The sequence below is a fragment of the Hippichthys cyanospilos genome, chromosome 9 (genome assembly GCF_059441005.1).
Source record: "Hippichthys cyanospilos isolate Australia breed blue-spotted pipefish chromosome 9, RoL_Hcya_1.0, whole genome shotgun sequence".
Classification (NCBI taxonomy): Eukaryota; Metazoa; Chordata; class Actinopteri; order Syngnathiformes; family Syngnathidae; genus Hippichthys; species Hippichthys cyanospilos.
In genome coordinates this window covers 12223224-12241255 of record NC_142377.1, presented here as the reverse complement: position 1 = coordinate 12241255, position 18032 = coordinate 12223224, and the positions used below count along the sequence as shown (strand labels likewise).

The 18032-nt window shown below is 40.8% G+C and overlaps 3 protein-coding genes across 5 annotated transcripts; 2 read left to right on the top strand and 1 right to left on the bottom strand.

Moving 5' to 3' along the window:
• Positions 1 to 318: 318 nt before the first annotated feature.
• Positions 319 to 4043, bottom strand: LOC148418885 (fibroleukin). Of its 2 annotated transcripts, XM_088423907.1 has the most exons (7): positions 3583 to 4043; positions 3082 to 3271; positions 2773 to 2850; positions 2360 to 2472; positions 1991 to 2253; positions 842 to 858; positions 516 to 777 (listed from the first exon to the last, which is right to left on the bottom strand). In XM_088423907.1, the coding sequence occupies exons 1-7, from the start codon at positions 3814 to 3816 to the stop codon at positions 635 to 637; spliced, it is 1038 nt and encodes a 345-aa protein (XP_088280033.1). In that variant the 5' UTR covers positions 3817 to 4043; the 3' UTR covers positions 516 to 634. The 2 variants fall into 2 exon arrangements, with proteins under 2 accessions (XP_088280032.1, XP_088280033.1); XM_088423906.1 differs by having other exon boundaries at positions 319 to 858.
• A 2138-nt stretch (positions 4044 to 6181) lies between these two features.
• LOC148418884 (ras-related protein rab7-like) lies at positions 6182 to 13811 on the top strand. Of its 2 annotated transcripts, none has more exons than XM_088424040.1 (6): positions 6182 to 6503; positions 9938 to 10002; positions 11483 to 11609; positions 11727 to 11945; positions 12048 to 12176; positions 12668 to 13811. In XM_088424040.1, the coding sequence occupies exons 2-6, from the start codon at positions 9950 to 9952 to the stop codon at positions 12761 to 12763; spliced, it is 624 nt and encodes a 207-aa protein (XP_088280166.1). In that variant the 5' UTR covers positions 6182 to 6503; positions 9938 to 9949; the 3' UTR covers positions 12764 to 13811. The 2 variants fall into 2 exon arrangements, with proteins under 2 accessions (XP_088280166.1, XP_088280167.1); XM_088424041.1 differs by having other exon boundaries at positions 6193 to 6281.
• A 1178-nt stretch (positions 13812 to 14989) lies between these two features.
• Positions 14990 to 17491, top strand: arpc4 (actin related protein 2/3 complex, subunit 4). Its single transcript, XM_088424374.1, has 6 exons — positions 14990 to 15132; positions 16104 to 16222; positions 16304 to 16415; positions 16481 to 16576; positions 16914 to 17084; positions 17179 to 17491. The coding sequence occupies exons 1-6, from the start codon at positions 15130 to 15132 to the stop codon at positions 17182 to 17184; spliced, it is 507 nt and encodes a 168-aa protein (XP_088280500.1). The 5' UTR covers positions 14990 to 15129; the 3' UTR covers positions 17185 to 17491.
• The last annotated feature ends 541 nt before the right edge of the window (positions 17492 to 18032 follow it).

Sequence of the window (18032 nt, the reverse complement as noted above, 5' to 3'; positions counted from 1 at the left end):
GAAATAGAATCAAATTATTACGATCAGCTGAAATTCTGGCCCAATTTTCGATCTAGTGTCTGGACATCCCTAATTAATTTCTGTATATAAGATTCTTTTTACTTAACCCGGAAGTTTGTGTTTGGAGGAACTAAACTGGTATCCTCCATGGCCATACACAACAATTTTTCAATGGAGTGTCTAGCCACCTCAATGAAGGCTGTGCATGCGTTGGCATTTCTTTATTATAGTATCCACAGCAAACAGATCATTTTAAAGTTTGCATTCAGATAAATTGTGCATTTATTCTTTTAATATGTCTTGATTAAAAAGAAAACACAAACATGTGACAAACATTTGGCATTTCAAAACCTTCTCCTTGGTATGGAGGCGGCCACAAAGTGAAAATGGGTGGCCGTGGCCTTGTACTGCGTTCACTGTAGTCCATGAAGTGAATGCAACTAGCATGTGATGGTCAATGCAATTTGAATCTCTACTATTGAGCTCATTTTGACTATGAGTATTTTCTCCCATCTTTATGATGAACCTGCAAAGTTCCGTGGCCTTATCTTCATCTCTACTCTCTTGAAGGAGTACCGTTCACCAGTCCGCCCATCAGTCAGGATGTACCATGTTCCCCAGTAGATACCATCAGTCACACCGCTGTAGCGCCCCCGGTAGTAGTGCCCATTGAGATTGGCGGCCAGGCAGGCGTCAAACCACCAACCTGCACCGTAGTATTGACCGCAGTTTCCAGCGGCATAGCGGTCGTGATCTCTGTCAGCGGTGCTGAAAAATCTGCCATCGTGGTTGTAATGTTTGCTGTAGCTCAATGCATTGCCAGCATCACCAGAATACTCACGGGATGTCAGACGGTATCTGGAGAAGACAGAGACCATGGTATGGGTAGTATTCAGATGTGGAGGTTTTACAATTTTAAGCTTATTATGTTGATTCTGGCTGCAGGCTATGCTTTTGATACCTTGGCTTTCGGTAGGGACTTGATCGACCTCTTCAATTATGAAAAACTATCTATACAATTCTAAAATGCAAAAGAACAGCACTTGAGTCTGCCGCATTTTCTGCAGTGGTATAGGGTCAATATTGATCTTATAACGGAACCATGAATATATAAAGTTCCTCATGTGCACTAGAAATGTGGAATATATGTACTATATATGATTATGAGTTTGTCAAGCAATCAAAGGAAAGGACAGCCCATGATCGTGGCTAGCTATATTTGTCAGATCAATTTGAAATATGACTGGTTAGAATAACAGTCATATATGATAAATTAGATTAAAAAAATGTAACATTCCCTGGATACCCTCAAAAAGCAACAAAATACAAATGTCAAAATAATTTATTTTCAGTCAAATTTAGGTTTTAAAATTATTGTAAGATCCTGTGAATAATACTCATTTTTATTTAAAAAAATATACCAAATCTGGGGAGGGGATTATATAGGAGACCTAAATAATGAATGAAACAATTTCACGTGGTTTAGATATTTAACTGTACCTACAAAGTAGTTGACTTAGTTACTGTAACTCATATGCTATAAACTCATGAACTGTAATGAAAAGAACAGAATTTAAAAAGCAAATACAAGCACAGCTAGAGATTTCAAAGAAAAGTAAATAAACAAGGTCTAGCAGGAGTAAAATTACTCAAAGCGAGTGCTGTGCAAGAACAAGACTTTTGATAAAGGTTTTTAGAACTACTTTTTGATAAAGGTTTTTAAAACTACTTTGAAAGATCTTAATCATAGGTATGGAGAAAAAAAATCTGGATTCAAAAGCAAGTATAGCAGAGAACCTGGGCTCATGTTCTACACAAGCACAGCTAAAAACTGCTTTTGGGAGAATTTGGATGAGCCGTATTATACACAGGTGCATGTTATTCCCAAGATTTCACGTTACGCTTTGCTTCAGATACTTTAGGCCAGCAGATGGATGAAGCGAAGGGTGTGTTTCATAAACGCCAACGAAGCGTGCCTGTTGGACTTCACCTCTGCGCCTCTGCGGCTACTTTGAAGTTGTTGTAGGTGGCGTGGCGCCTCTGCTGGTGCCAGTCTTCCAGCTCGATACGAAGCTGGTGTTGGCTGGCGGACGTGAGCGCGTGCAGTGCCGCATTGCCCAGCCAGTGTTCCCCTTGCGGATTGCCAAAGCCCTCTCGGTATTCTTGCCACGTCCTGTTGAAGTCCACTGAGCCGTCCTGACGATTCTGGATCACCGTCCACCCGCCTCCCGTCGTCACCATGTCACATTTAGCCTGAGCCAAAACAAAGACTTTGATATTCCAAAGCCCGGGTCTAAAAGAAGCAGGGTGCAGTAGGGGTCCGCATTTGTGTTTAATGAGTGCGGTAGATGTGAAATACCTCCAGCGCTGGTCTGTGCGGGTCAGGTTGAATGGTGTAGATACCGTTCTCTTTGATCCCGAGTCTGTAAATCTCCGCGCAGTCCTGAGGATGCAACCTTTCCAAAGGCGCAACTGACAAGCAGAGTTCAATTTCATTCCGTGAATTTGCCAAGCACTCGCATCATTCTCAACAATACTTACGTGACACATGGCTTTTGCCTATTATCTAAATAACAAATAACTGTGAATCCTCCTGACAACGTAAATGAAAGAAAATACTCTCTAATGCAGGTATAAACACGCTATTGTGATTATTATTACTTATGCTAATTTTATAGATAATAAATCTCAGTTATAGTCAGCACGTGCAATGGGGGGGTGATAGGGTTTGGATTTAAGTTTCAGCTGTAACTTGCGCTTTAACGGTGTCACCTGTAGGAGGATGATGTGTAATGCTCTTGAGGAAAAGAAGCAGGTCTTTCTCCCTCTCTTTTCCCACGGCGGCACCCTCTGTGCGAGAGACAAAATTAAGCTATCAGCACACAGCAATGCTCATGCCATTGACGTTTTTTTCTTAGTGTGATAGCCCCTTTTCTGGTGCGCTCACCTTTGACTGACACTTAGCCTGACTGGGATTTTGTTTACAATGTGTGGCGGAGCGAGTGCACTAGCATGCGTGTGTTTGTTCACCCATTTTGTGTCGAAGAAAGGAGAGTGTGCATTTAAACGCACGGTGCTAACCCAGTCGTTTAGCCATGGCCCCGAGGGCCTGGCTGTGACAGTGGAGGTCACACTCTGTCAGCACGGCTGCCATTAGTGCCAGGATGGCCCCCAGAGAGTTGCTGTCCTGCCCGACCCAAGTTCCCCCAGTTTCCTGGAGAGACAGCATGCAGCGCTGAAGCTGAACCAGGCGCTCCTTCACACCTCCTTCCTGCAACGACAGTGGCCGGAGAAAATATAGGTCCTTCATTATTATCACGTAAGCAACGTGGATCCTGGTATTCAAACCCCGCCGGCGAGTGTTTTGTGTCACTCTTAGTCTCGTCTTTTACACTTACATCAACCGTGCCGTCCCTCATCCACCTGTTGTCGCCTGAGCTCAGCACAAAGTGTACAATGAGGACATTTCTGAAGCGTGACTAATTTTATCCTTCCACTAAAATTAGTGGGCTTTCTGCCTGGGGAAAGACCTGTCTAGTCCACGACACAAAGATTTAACATACAGAAGAAGCTATCACTCACCTGTGGCTGGACCTTCTGAGGTGCATCTGAGATGGCCGGCAACGAGACGCCCTTCCTGCACGCCTGTTGACCCTCACACACGTTGGTTCCCATTCCAATGGCAGGAGGGACGGGTACTGCCACCAGATTGTCCCGGCAGGGAGGCTGTGTGCAGTCTGATGCCTGACAGGAGAACGACGCTCCCGCACACAGTGAAAACAATGCAAGCATACCCAATGAACCAATAGGACTCATGAGCAAATTAGAGATGTATGTCCAACTTGGAGGTATCAGTCCCGTTCTGGATCTTTGCTAAGTTCCACTCCTGTCGCCTTTCAGGAAGAGCCTCTTCATAAGCTGTGTGCTTATCCTTTGATTTTAGATTTTATTTTTGTCCTCCTTTGCGCTGTTTGCTACAATTGATTTTGTCTTCTGCTGCTCACTGCATGTCAGTCTCGGTTGTCCTCTTTCTCCTCCTCTCACTCTGCTTTGTCTCAGATTCCTAGATAACTGCGGCACTATTTGCTTTCTGACACGGGCTAATGCACCCACCCCCTGATTTACACACACACACACACACACACACACACACATGGGCACTCACACACAAAACACACTACTAATTCTTTTTAACAGCTCACAGCAATTCACACACATACACAAACACACAAATATTCCAAATATATTTTGGAATAAATATTTTTAGAAACTTTTCACACTGTTTTACAATAAACAGTAGGTAGTTCCTACACTTACATACTGTATGTTGAAAAAGGGGCTGGCCAATATTAGCTGTTTTTAAAAAAAATAATGAAGATATGTACTGTATATAATTGATCTAATTTTCACATGATAAACAAGATAAATAATGTTTATCTCAAATAAATGTCATATTTAAAATGTTTTACTATTTAAATTTCATATTTAGAATGTTCAATTTATTTTTTTTAATATAGATACATTGTTTTTTGTGGCAGATGAAAAGATTAATTTACAACGACAAATTTTTAAAAAGTGGCTGCTGTCATTTAGACTTATGTGTTTAGAACTAGCGGGGTCACTAAGAACATGTCCTATTCTATTCTATTCTATTCTATTCTATTTAGTCATGTCCATCTATAGGGTTGAAAATTCAGAAAATGCTCGAAGAATGTGACTCTCTTAGCCTAGTCTTGTGTGCTATCTTTCTAACTCACCTTCTTTTGTGTCACAGTGTTTTCTTTACAAACATTGTTTGTTCCGAGTTCCGAGGATGCCATAATGACCTTGAATAGGTGAGGGAACTCAGGAATTTCTTCAAAACCACCAAAGTAGAGCCATTCAGAAGAGTTCTGCAAGTGTCAAACGCCTGCGATGGCAAGGTCCACAACCAGTAATGACACACTGCCGATCAGGTGGAGAAAATGATTAATAGTTTAAGATTATTTTAACAAATTTTAACATTAATATGTTAAAATAAATTACACAAAAAGAGTCCTTAACACATCTGCAGTATCTAGTCTCATTTTAAATCAAGTCATTCATCAATGAGGAGCTGGACAAGGCCCTCTCACTTGACCAGCATGATGGCTGACCTCACAGAAATATATGTCGTATTCATGTCACTTAATTCAGTCGTTTTGTATTCAATTAAGACATGAATAGATCATTTTCATTGAAAGTGTCCGTTCTAATTTTTGAGATTTACTGTTACCTCGTATTCCATGAAATCCATCAGTAGAAACAAGAAAATCAGTTTATTTTAGGATCTATTCTCCACGTACAGTAGGCTACGTGTTTATGTTTAGGCACATTGTGAGACCATTTTGCCTATAGATTGACATCACTGGAATAGTCCTTTTAAAATGGTCACTCACTATAAATTTCATGGATGACCCCTGTACGAAATGAGAATTTTTTTTAAACAACTGTTATTGTGAAAATTAGTTGCAAAGGGCATAAGTAACTCGGAGAAGCATTATAGTGGCGTTATGTTAGTCAATGCGAGTGGACACTGCCCTCAAGTGGTGTGTGTTGGCATCTGTTTTTCATTAAATCAGAACAAACCATTTCAATGATTTATCATTCCATTCTCTGAACACATTGATTTAAAATCCAAAATTTGCTACCTTTAAAAACCGAAACGACCCTCAGCCTAACACGCATGCGGTTTTGCAACAAGTGGAAGTGTCACATAATTGGGATGTAAATTACTGCACTTTTACACGTTTAGAGTGTACACAAGTAGAACGCAAACACCACGTGCAGTCAGGAAATGCTGTTCTGCGGAAAAAATGTAAAAGAAATTGGACTATACTAGACCCGATCATTATCCAAACATAAGACATTGTGATTTTGGTACAGAAGGCACAATCGTTTCATTTTTATCGCCATGCTCCGCCCCCCTTGTGGAATTCTGACCTGTTTTGGTTTTTACTTGATTGAAAACAGAATTGTAAATGATGCACGTGAACAAGAATTTTTTGCATATGCTATGATTATCTGTCTGTCTGTCTGTCTGTCTGTCTGTCTGTCTGACTGACTGTCTGTTTGTCTGACTGACTGATTGACTGTCTACCGAGATACCAACAAGCGGTGGCACGACGTCACTGGTAGTGACATCGGTGTGGGCGGGGTTTCGTAGAAGGAAGTGAAAGAGGAAGAGAAGAGCCAAGAGGGGAGCACAGGGTTACTTAGTTCGCTGGTCTGCTAGCCTTTTGACAAAGTGCCAAATTTGCCAGGTGACAATTCACTGCCGATTTTGTTTATGATACATTTTTTTCTTTTCCTTGCCAAAAATAGCTAATCCTGACACAAGAACGACCTCGAGTTAGGCTAAGATTTCGGTGTCGGCGAGCTAGCCAACGTACCGCCTCGTTAGCACTCAGCGACCAACAATAGCTAGCTCGTTAGCCATAACATCCCAGCCGGCAAGAAGACGAATTCTGTGTGTATAACGAAAAGTAAGTGTGGTCATTTTACGATTGTGAAAATGTTCCGTGAAGAGAGTTTTGTTTACGCCGTTGGAATTACCGCAAAAGGAGAGCTGGTTTTGAAAAACAGGGCCCGCTTTGGGCCCCACTTGATCAAGACGGCAAGACCAAATCGAAGATTCTTAAATGTGTTTTAAAGAATATGAGAGATTCGGGTTAGAAAAAAATACAAATTACATCAATTTATGAATGCTTGTCAGCGCATTTATTGGAATGTTTCAACGTATTTAAATTCAAATAAATCGTGCGTGATTCTGTTGTCAGGAAAACTTGTTTATTTATGTGTGAGCGCGCAGTTGCGTGTCAAATTTCTACTCAGCTGTGGCTCAAAAGTTCACGTCGATACACGCTGCCTTCCCAAGTAGCTTACACATTAAAGTGCCAATTTGAAGGGCAACACCTGGCAACGATCATGTTTTGGATGCAAAGAGGCATCCCTGTCATAGTAGACGGTCTTTATTTGAAAAGCTCGTATGTAGTATTGACATGCTACTGGACTTGACTGCTCAATTCTTGATCAGAAGCTTTTTTGTCATTTGCCATGATTAATTCTCACAATGCATAATGATTATTTTGTGGCTTGAAGATCACATGCTGGCAGACATTACACAGTCAACACTTGTGCTCAAGCTACAAAGCAGATTGAAATATTTAACCCAGTTACCGACATGGTTGTCAACATTCATCAGATATTTGCCGCCTGCTCTCCATGCATTTTGTCTTACAGTTCCTATGTTTAGGGTTGGTTGCTTGCTTGGGCACAAGATGAATTTAAGTTTTGCTCAAATATATTTCTAATTCAAATACCAACGGCTTTTGAGCTGTTTTTGTGGCCAGCATAACTGCTGAAAACATTCTAACATTTCTAGCTTGGTGAAGCCAGCTGAATCTGTTTTTGCAAAGACAAAAGTCCTGTCGCCTTGTCATGTGATGCACCCCATCCTTAACTACATCTTCATCTGTGATAAATAATTGATCAATCAAATGGTGTGGGCGGCACAGTGGAAGAGTGGCTAGCACGTCCGCCTCACAGTTCAGAGTTCCAAAATCAATTTGAGGCTTGCTCCTCTTCCCTGTTTGGAGTTTGCGTACTCTCCCCATGCCCACGTGGGTTCTCTCCAGGCACCTCGGCTTTCTCCCACACTTCAAAAACATGAATGGTAGGTGTATTGGACAATCTAAATTGTGCCTAGATGTGATTAGGTGCGCACATGGTTGTTCGTCCCAAACGGACGTGTGCCCTGCAATACGCTGACAGCCTGTTCAGGGTGTCCCCGCCTCCTGCTCGTAGACAGCTGGGATAGGCACCAGCAAGCCAGGGAGAATGTCTATAGATGTCTATGGGTGAATGGATGGTGTTTGTGTATAAAGAACACCAGCACACCAGACCTTCCCATCAAATATAGTTTGACTTATATTGACTGCTGATGTGGTTGACACCTTCAGTGTGTCTTAGCATGAAGCACAAACAATAGGAAAACATTTTAAGAGAACAGGCCTAAATCTGGCGGACCTTGCAAGCTCCACCAGGCTTGGTCACCTCAATCCCTTTGTCGATCAGATAAAGGTATGGCTTGAAATGGCCACCATGTTCAAATCAGTGCCCCGAAATCAGCGCTAAACAAAAGGTAATTAAAAAAATCATGTGGCACTTGGCAAAGGGTGGATTTCCCTGAAGAATGTTTGGATGAATCATGTCACAGCCATCAGAGACATACTGGAGCCTGCATAGATCCAAGAGTCACCCAGACAACCGTTCATTTTGAAATCATGGTCTGGGTTTACATCCAGTATGGGGATGTGAGAGAGTAATACCTCTAAATTTTGCAGCAAGAGGGTGCTCTACGCATACATCCAACTTCCAAGTTTCAGAAGATCAAGATGCTCCAGGACTGACCAGCCCAGGCAATATACATGAAGATCATTGAGGATTTTTGGGGTAGAATGAAAGAGGAACCATAAAAAACAAACCAAATTATCTTGATAACTACTGGAAGGCATGCAGGATTGCTTTTTTTTTTTCTTACTCCTGATGACTTTATCAATGAACTGTATAAATAATTGCTGTACCGTCTGGATAGAGTTTTAGCTTTTGTTTGAGCCGTTTTTAATACCGGTGGATCAAATAAAAGTCAGGTTATAGGCTGTTGTTAAAATGTTTGTGTTCCCTTGAAATATAAGTGATCTGACTTACTAATTCAATCACCACTAGGCTGATGGTATTCAGTGTAGAAGTAAACAGATTTTCTAACAAACCGATTGGAGCAGCACTCGTAGATAGATAACAATATTTAACTTTTAACTTTTAGGCGTCTCTTAACATTATACCAGTAAATATACGAATGACATTTCTTTGCCATTAAGTAGTAGTTTATTAAAGCTTAACATGTTTAAGATCAACTACTCATAGCAAATTGTTAATGTAACCTTTCTACCAACAATAATAGTTTCTTATGACACTTTTTTGATTGTGTTGTCCTAGAAAGAAATCCCAAAAAGATACTTGAATTTTTTTAAACATTTATTTTATTACAACGTTTGCAAGCATTTGAATGCACAATCCCAACATGTTTTTTCCCTCCCAGTTTGAATGGCATACAGTCTTTTTCACTTGGAAAAAAAATGTTAAAATTACAGCATCTCACCAAGTGACTTAGAGTAGTTTGATGTTAAAAAGTAAAGACTTTAGTTTTTCATTGTTTGAAATGCTGTTGAAGCCTCTGTACTTGCTGATGTCTGGCAGTGGACAGCGGCAAAGTGCATTTGTGAAAGCCGCAGTTCTATCTATGCAGCATATTTGTGCAGAGATAACTTTCAAGATAGGAATAGTAGCATAGACAGCATTGTGTTTGTTTCTTTCCCTGAAATCCTTATTCAGATATTTGTACTGCTTGCTGGTTTCCTCTAGAAAAAGCTAAGTCAATAAACTGACGTAGAACTAAAGATTAACTCCTAGCAAGGAATGTGAGGTGAATGAAGCAATCTAAATGGGGGATTAAAGATATTTCTGCTTCTAAATGAATGCTTCACTCTGTACTGTCAGTATTTCAAGGGAATAAAAAGAAGTGAATGTGCAGCTTGCCCAACTCGTTTCTTACACAGGACTAAAAAATTCTGTTAGTTTTGATTGCGCCGCCGCAATCCTTTGTGTTGTAGTTTACATCAACAGAATATGTGTTGTGTTACATGTGTTCATGTGTTACATGAAAACGTAGTTGTAGTCAAGTGTGATCTGTATTGTAGAAGAGGAGTGATGTTTTCCTCGTGATTTGTCCAATGGCGTTTTAAGCACATGACAGCTTTTCACAGTTGATTGGTCCAAATATATCAAGTGGCTCACAACTTTTCTTTTAAGTTTTCTTCAGAGAGCGCATGGCAAACCTTTCTGTTTGTTTTTTTTATAGCTGCTTTGAAGCATGACCTCCAGGAAGAAAGTTCTTTTGAAAGTCATCATCCTGGGAGATTCGGGGTAAGTTGCACTTTTATTTGATTCTTTTAGTTGTTGTTTTGCATTCCTTACAGATTTAGCGACAGTGAATACAGGGGGTGCTTACAACAGTTCTGACATAAGATGTTTTGAGTAGGGTCCAGCTGAATCGGCCGATTATTGCCCTTCAAATATTGCCCAAAGTTAATCAGCCAAATGGCTATTTGTGGATTGTTTTACATTTTTACCTTTACATTCCTTATCTGTGCTCCTGCTGTCATCGTTACACTTAAATCTATATCATAACTTTGTGTTCTTAATTGTAAATCATAAGTTAATTCTGTGGCGTTATCATTCTCAAGAAAGTAGATCTTAATTTTTACAAGCAATGCAAGGTGGTAGTGCAAGGAATTGACTGGGATGTTACTACTTTAAACACAGCCTAAATTCTCAAGTTTGTTTAAAAAATAAAAAACAAACATTGGAACATAAATCAAGCAGAGGTCTGTTAGATATGATGCACATTCAACGACCCGTGACACAAACACATTGACAAGGTCTTTGAACTCAATTAATGAAATCCGTTGAGCCTTACAATGCCTTCTGGGCACCCAACTTTTTTTTTTTTCTTTAAACAATATATTTACAATATCTTTACGAATATAAGAAATGTTATTTTATTCACTTCAATTTTTTTTATTATTCTGTAGATAATTATCAATCAGTCTGTCTGTTCATTGTTTTGTCAATCGATGAATCAGATACAAATCATATACTTTTTTTTTTTCTTTCTGAAAATGCACAACCCCAGAAAATAATTAGGATCCGGTTACTATTATGCTCCTTAACATGTCAGAAAATAAGCAAAAAAACATTTGTCCTTGTTTTCCCAACTAATAGTTAATATTAATTGTGCTCAACAAAAATGACCAGTCTGCTTTCATGGAGGACCACGCAAATTGAATAATGTTTACTGTTGACAAGCAGAAAGGTCAATCATTTTAACCATTTTATATTAGACAAGATAGCTGGCTAATTTATTATCTAAAATAGTTGTTAATTTAATAATAGATTAATTGTTGATTGGTTATTGCACCATTTATTACGGACACCTGCCCATCGTGAATCTATTTGGGGAAATCCAAGGCGCATCTGCCATGATCAGCACTCAACAGAGCTAGATGCTAAGGCTAACGCTGCGCATTTTATCGCGACGATGAGCACAAGCTATAATCTGGCCACATAAGCATCTGCACCTCAACAATGCAGTACAGCTCAGCTCAGATGCGCTGCTGCCAGCAACGTTCCCATCAAGCATTGCACGTGTATTGAAAATAGTAATACGTCTAATTGATACATTGATACAATTGATGCTTTTTTTTTTTTTTTTTTTTTTTTTTTTACATGGTCACCATTAGTTGAATTTCAGCTGGCCTGACAGTCATGTCGTTGCCATTTGGCAACTGTTAGTCAGAGCCTGCAAATAAGTAAGCATCATGTGCTGTCTGTTGTTCCCCACCAGCGTTGGAAAGACGTCCCTCATGAACCAGTATGTGAACAAAAAGTTCAGTAACCAGTACAAAGCTACAATTGGCGCGGACTTTCTGACCAAGGAGGTGATGGTGGATGACCGACTCGTTACCATGCAGGTTCGTGACTGCCACACATCTCATTCATTTCTGTCAACAGTGTGATCCCATCACTGAAACACGCAGACGTCAGACGAACGCTTAATTAAATTGTCGGTGTCCATTTGGACTCCCCAGATTTGGGACACGGCAGGCCAGGAGAGGTTCCAGTCATTGGGTGTGGCGTTCTACCGCGGAGCAGACTGCTGCGTCCTCGTTTTTGACGTGACCGCCCCAAACACCTTCAAAACCCTGGACAGCTGGAGGGATGAGTTCCTGATCCAGGCTAGCCCTCGAGACCCCGAGAACTTCCCCTTTGTGGTGCTCGGCAATAAGATCGATTTGGAGAACAGACAGGTAACTTATCTCATTCTTGCTGTGTTTTTGCCACGCAAATGTCAGCCCCTCGCGTGAATGTCTTTTTTTTTTTCTTTTTTTTTTTCTCCCCCGGCCTTGCAGGTAACGACCAAAAGGGCTCAGGCTTGGTGCCAGAGTAAGAACAACATTCCCTACTTTGAGACCAGCGCCAAAGAAGCAATCAACGTAGAGCAGGCTTTCCAGACTATTGCACGCAACGCACTCAAGCAGGTCTGTAGCAGCGCTGCGTAGCGCGGTATTCGCGGCGCTTTCCGGCATGGTTTCAGCGGTAGAGCACAAAATTTCATCGTCCATTTTTCAGATAATATAATTTAAGGACGGCTAATCAGTCCTTGTCATTCATGTTTACTGTAAGGTATATACGCACGACTCTTCCAAGTGCCTGGATGGAAAGTATAAGTGTCGGGGCGGAGCAACATGGTGGCCAGAAGAGGCCAAGGGAAACCTTTTGATATTTGTGCTTTTATGCAAGCCGTATTAACCCTCTTGAATGTGCGCTATCGGCGCAGCCCTTGAAAAAAAATACTGTATTGTGACAATAAGTAGAATGTACTGTTTTCTATTGTAGGAAGTAAATGTGAAAATCAAAATACTCAAGTGCTACATGTTTCACTTCATTACATTGAAGAACACCGATTTCATACACAAGCAAGAGGATAAACGTGAGATGTCTTTTCTCTGACTTAATGTCGCTCTCGTAGGAGGCCGAGGTGGAGCCGTACAACGACTTCCCGGAGCCCATAAAACTGGATCGGAACGACAGACCGAAGCCGCCAGGAGGAGGCGGCTGCTGCTGAGGGACGACCTGGAACATCTCCTCTCATGGCTTTGGACGGATCGGTCACCTGCACCTCGCTCCCAGGGAACACACTTTCCCTGCAAGTCTTCCACCTTCATTTCACCCTCCTCGCGCAATAAGAAGCCGCTCACGGATAGTCCAGCTCCCTCGCCCTCTCACCTCAGCCCAAACGAAGAATGAACTTGGCGTCCGAAGATCACGAAAGAGGAGAACAGCCCCCCCAACTCACACACTGGCACTCCACAGCGAGCTATCAACTTGTTGGACCGGCTGACGGCACCATGTTGAAACCGATCGGGAACATAACTGGACTGGTTGATGCTTAGTAATGTGTGATGTTGGCTAAGCTCAGCATCCCAAGAAACCTATTAGCTCTTTCCGTTCTCTTTCCGTTGCCTGTCAAAAGTAATTGTCTTGAACTATATGTAAACATAGAAATATATATAAATATATAAATTACAGATATATTTGATTTGGCGGATGTTATATTGCAAGCCAATCTGAAACCTTTTTGTTTGTTTTGCACTTTCTTGCCTTTAAATGTTCTACATGTAGTGGGATGACTGGTTTTGGACAACATCTGCCAGTAAATACATGCCTTTCCGTTGAGGGTAATAAATATTTCTTGACACTTTTCCCTGTTAGAATCCCCCCCCAATGAACACTTTGATTGTATGGCCTCCTCCAGTATAGACTTTTAACTGCTTCTCACTTCTGCAAATAATGGAGTCATTAGACCGCATCGTTGACTGGTCTTTTTGTTCATCTTTCAATGCTACCAAATGCAAATGTGCATTACCCACACGTCACGCTTGTCACTTATTTGCTTGTTGCTCAGGTTGGCCAAGTACTTCATACTTTTAATGGATTTTGTGTTAGGGTGTGTAGACAAGTCAAAGGCTAATAATGGATGGAAACGTCCGTGTCAACAAATTATCCATCTTTCTAATGTGGTATTATTCCTTCTCCTTGTAGAAACAAAATCACTGCAATGCCAATATTGTTGTCAATGGGAATTTGAACATCAAATAAAACTCTTGAATATATATGTACCATACCCTATTTATTTATCTGCTTTACTATACATTGTTCAAAAAAATGCCGTAAGCCCCTATCTGTCTGGGAGGAAACATTTGCTAGTTTGCAAATCTTGATCTCATCAAGGTTCATTCATGGTCGCTATCACCTGTACTGCTCTTGAACATGTTCAAAATGTCTTTGCCTGTTGCAATGATTGCTGCTCAGTGGGATAGGGGCATTTTTTTTTTAAAACATTACTGATCAAGGTCATTTTCAGAAGTCTTTATTTGGTGAACTGTACTAAAAAAAAAAGTGCCTTACACATTTTTTTCCAAGAAAAAAGCCTTAGTAAAAGTCATGGTTGTTTCAAAAAATGATACACTGTACTGTACGTACATAGTCATTTTTCCCCTCAAAACAAATGTTTTATTTTTAATACAAACCATCATAAGTCTTCTTATTACATCGTTGGGTTACAAAACTACTTACTAGGTATTTTTTGAGGGTGATGGAGGGGAAGGACGCCTTTTTTTTGTAAACATTAGTACATATTTGTTCATAAAGGTCTTAATGTACTGTTTTAAATTGGCGTACTATACATGGTCGCCCCACAAAGAATAGCTTTTTCCCCTTAAAATGAGGATTGGTTTTTTTTTTTAACCCTTATTCTTAAAAAAAGTCATTACGTCAACTTTTTTCAACCCATTTATCCTCACAAGGAGCGCAGTATTGGTGTCGCCTAGACACTAAGCGGGGAACACCCTGAACTGGTTTCCCAGGCAAGCGCCAGGACACAAGAGATGAACAACCATTCACACCTAAGGACAATTTGATATATCCAATACTCCTGTCATCAAAATTTTTGCAGTGTGGGAGGAAGCCTGATTATCAGGAGTGAGTCCACACGGGCTTGGGGAGAACATGCAAACTCCACACAGGAAGGCCAGAGTGAGGTGGATTTGAACTGTGAGGTGGACGTTTAAACCACTGCGCAACCGAGACGCCTGTCCTATTACATACTTGAGTTAAAAAGAAAAAGCCTTACTATTAAAACGTACTGTACTGAATATTTTGGGGGGCGTGGAAAGACGGGTTGCTACACGTGGCCGTTTTTTTCCTTTTTACAAATGATAAAATCTCAATAAAAACCACGAAGTACCATCTACGGTTTCTCATGCAGTTTAGTTCGACGTATGTCGTAACGTTCGTCTGGCCCGTTACCACGTCCCGCAGGCTATTTCCTGCTCCTTTCCTCGCTTTGACGACTTCCGGTGCCCACGCGGAAATCGTTTGATCAAAGTCCGGCTACTTCCGCCTTGAAACTGCTTTTCCTGACACATCAAAATGGTGAGCTCCACTCTACATTTGCTTTCCCGGATGACTTTTCGCTTTTCTCCGTTCTCTAAACATGTCATTCGCCCTCGATATACGCGTCATTTGCGATAACGCGTTGGGCAACATGTAGCTACTTCTCTCATTCAAACATGCTAGTTAGCTAAAATTGCTAATTTTAGCTAATCGGTTCTTCAGTAGATTATCTATTCAACTCGCATTTAATCCATAGTCAATTATCATACTTCGAAGCAACGACTGAATGATAAAGAAAATCGACTGTGATCACAAAGTGGAATGTTAGCAAGCTAACGCTAACAGCTGCTGATGCAGCCAGCTGTCACTTGGGCTTCCTTCGTGAAGAGCACTGACTTGTAACATTTCAGCATTTGGAAACATGTTTACTAAGTGGTGCTAACATCACTTATAAGACTTAATAATTTAAACGGTAATCACAGTATGTGCAGAAAAAGAAGATGCAAAAATACAAAACGATGTTCAGTATAACGCCACAGATGGAATGTGTACTTGATTAATGTTAACGCCCTCGATGGGCTAACTTGAGTACACTGACGTTATGCTAATTGTAAACCTTTTAAAACAGTGGTTCTCAAACCTATTATGCTAAGAGCCAGGGATGGGATAAGACACAAATCTGAGACAAGATGTCTCACAAGATTGAGTCCATAAAAACGAGAAAAGATTTTTGCAAAACTTAGTCACAAAAACGAAACAAAATGCATATAGCTCCTATTAGCTGTGGTATATAACTTCTGTTTTCTTTGCTGAGTTTACAAACTGCCACAAATCTGATATCGTTTTTCTCAAGTGAAAAACCAAAATATTGTCACAGCTGATTTGATTGGTCTTTCATTTGGTCTCTCCAGTATGGGTGCAGATATTGAGCTTGGCTATCACGTACCATCCCTGCTGAGCAAAATTCCATTCAATTATACTATTACTCTCATATATGCAATGTCCCACAGACGGCCACCTTGCGGCCCTACCTGAATGCGGTGCGAGCCACCCTGCAGGCCGCCCTGTGCCTGGAGAACTTCTCCTCTCAGGTGGTGGAGAGACACAACAAGCCCGAGGTTGAAGTAAGGTGGGTACAGTTGCTCTCGCCGTCTGTCGGGGAAATGCCATGAATATTTAAGAGCTCTGTCCATCTCACGTCCGTCATCAGGAGTAGCAAAGAACTTCTCCTCCAACCTGTCATCATCAGTCGCAACGACAAGGAAAAAGTTCTCATTGAGGGCTCCATCAACTCAGTCAGAGTCAGCATCGCCGTCAAGCAGGTGAGGCAGGTCGTCGTCCTCGTCCCCATCCGCGATAACAAAACGGTGTGCGTCGTTTTCGCCAGGCCGACGAGATCGAGAAAATCCTGTGCCACAAATTCATGCGCTTCATGATGATGAGGGCTGAGAACTTCTTCATCCTGAGGAGGAAACCAGTGGAGGTAAGAGAGAGCAGCTCACTTTTCTCCTTATTCAAATCAGACACTCCAGTGTTATTGCTCCACAGCAGTTCTCAAGATCACCCATTTAGCCACATCCCACAAAATCAGGTTTAAAAAAATTAACAGGAAAAAAAAGCTTAATGTTCCACTTAATTTGCTCTTAATTTGAAAAGAAAAATGAATTGCTCCTGTCCATGACCTTGAAAAGCATTGAAGTAGATTTGCTGAGATCTGCAGAAACCCTCTTAAAGTCTCAAGTATTCCTGAAGTGCCTTCATGAACCCCCGGAGGTACGCAGGTGAAACATTCGTTTTGCGTCGTTGCTACTTGTATTCAGGGTTACGACATCAGCTTCCTGATCACCAACTTCCACACGGAGCAGATGTACAAGCACAAGCTGGTGGACTTTGTCATTCACTTCATGGAGGAGATCGACAAGGAGATCAGCGAGATGAAACTGTCGGTCAACGCCAGAGCTCGCATCGTCGCAGAGGAGTTCCTTAAAAATGTCAGATTCTGATGTTTCCCATCATCATTTGCTAGAAGGATCGGGCGAAAACATAACAACAAAGCTAACACAATGTATGTTTGTTTTTTTGCAGTTCTGAAAGAAAACATTCCACGTGTGAGTGTTGGTGTGAGAAGAGGAAGACATCAGCCAAAATGACACTTATAAATAATGTACAAATGTGCTTACTGTGCTTCTTAGTACATTTCTAATCCATGTTGACGAGCACAGGCTGGATTTGATTTCTCTGAAAGTGTTTGGGTTTGTTGTTTTTTAATATATATTTTATTGTTCTGTGCTTTTTGTTATGACCATGAGGCAATCAATTGGTGCACATTATGTTTTATTACAGAGTTCAACCTATTGTAGATTGAAATCATCCAAAATAAAAAATATATACTTGCTGATAGGGGAAATGAATAAGACTTTTTTTGTGAGTTGAAAAGCATGTGTGTCATTATTTTGAGGTGCACGGTTTCAATTTCATTTCGGGCTTTCTAATGTGAAGTAAGCATGAGGCTCGCTGAAGACTAAAACTGTCCAATTGTTGTCTTGCTTTAAATCAGCTTGGATCGGTTCCAGACCAGCCATAGCTTTATTGTCAGTATTTATTTACTGTTGAGTTTTTTTTTTTTTTTTTAAATAACAGGTCTAATTTGTTTTCAGGACACCTTTAAGTATTTGGTAGTTGTTTTTTTATTTATTTTATTTTTATCCCAGATATGCTCACTTTTATCACTAATTTTGTGTAAAAGACCACACTATGAATTACAATACCGCTTCTGAATTTAGATTAATCACAAAAGTTATGTTAATTGCCAAGTTTCCAGCTTTTGAAATGGATTTGGGGTGCAATGGTCTTAAATTGAGCGTGTGGCTTCGATCATCGGTCATCGTAATTGAAGTGTTGTTCAGCAAAAACCGCTCAATTGCTCACGATGGTCCGTT

Coding starts and splice junctions, on each gene's coding strand:
- arpc4 (XM_088424374.1), top strand. Junction 16,223..16,303: donor AAGCCCGAGGTTGAAGTAAG/GTGGGTACAGTT, acceptor GTCCGTCATCAG/GAGTAGCAAAGAACTTCTCC. Junction 16,577..16,913: donor TGAGGAGGAAACCAGTGGAG/GTAAGAGAGAGC, acceptor ACTTGTATTCAG/GGTTACGACATCAGCTTCCT.
- LOC148418885 (XM_088423906.1), bottom strand. CDS start 3,816: ATGAGTCCTATTGGTTCATTGGGTATGCTTGCATTGTTTTCACTGTGT. Junction 3,272..3,582: donor CTCAGAAGGTCCAGCCACAG/GTGAGTGATAGC, acceptor CTGTCGTTGCAG/GAAGGAGGTGTGAAGGAGCG. Junction 2,851..3,081: donor GGCCATGGCTAAACGACTGG/GTTAGCACCGTG, acceptor TCTCTCGCACAG/AGGGTGCCGCCGTGGGAAAA.
- LOC148418884 (XM_088424040.1), top strand. CDS start 9,950: ATGACCTCCAGGAAGAAAGTTCTTTTGAAAGTCATCATCCTGGGAGAT. Junction 11,610..11,726: donor ACCGACTCGTTACCATGCAG/GTTCGTGACTGC, acceptor TGGACTCCCCAG/ATTTGGGACACGGCAGGCCA. Junction 12,177..12,667: donor CACGCAACGCACTCAAGCAG/GTCTGTAGCAGC, acceptor TCGCTCTCGTAG/GAGGCCGAGGTGGAGCCGTA.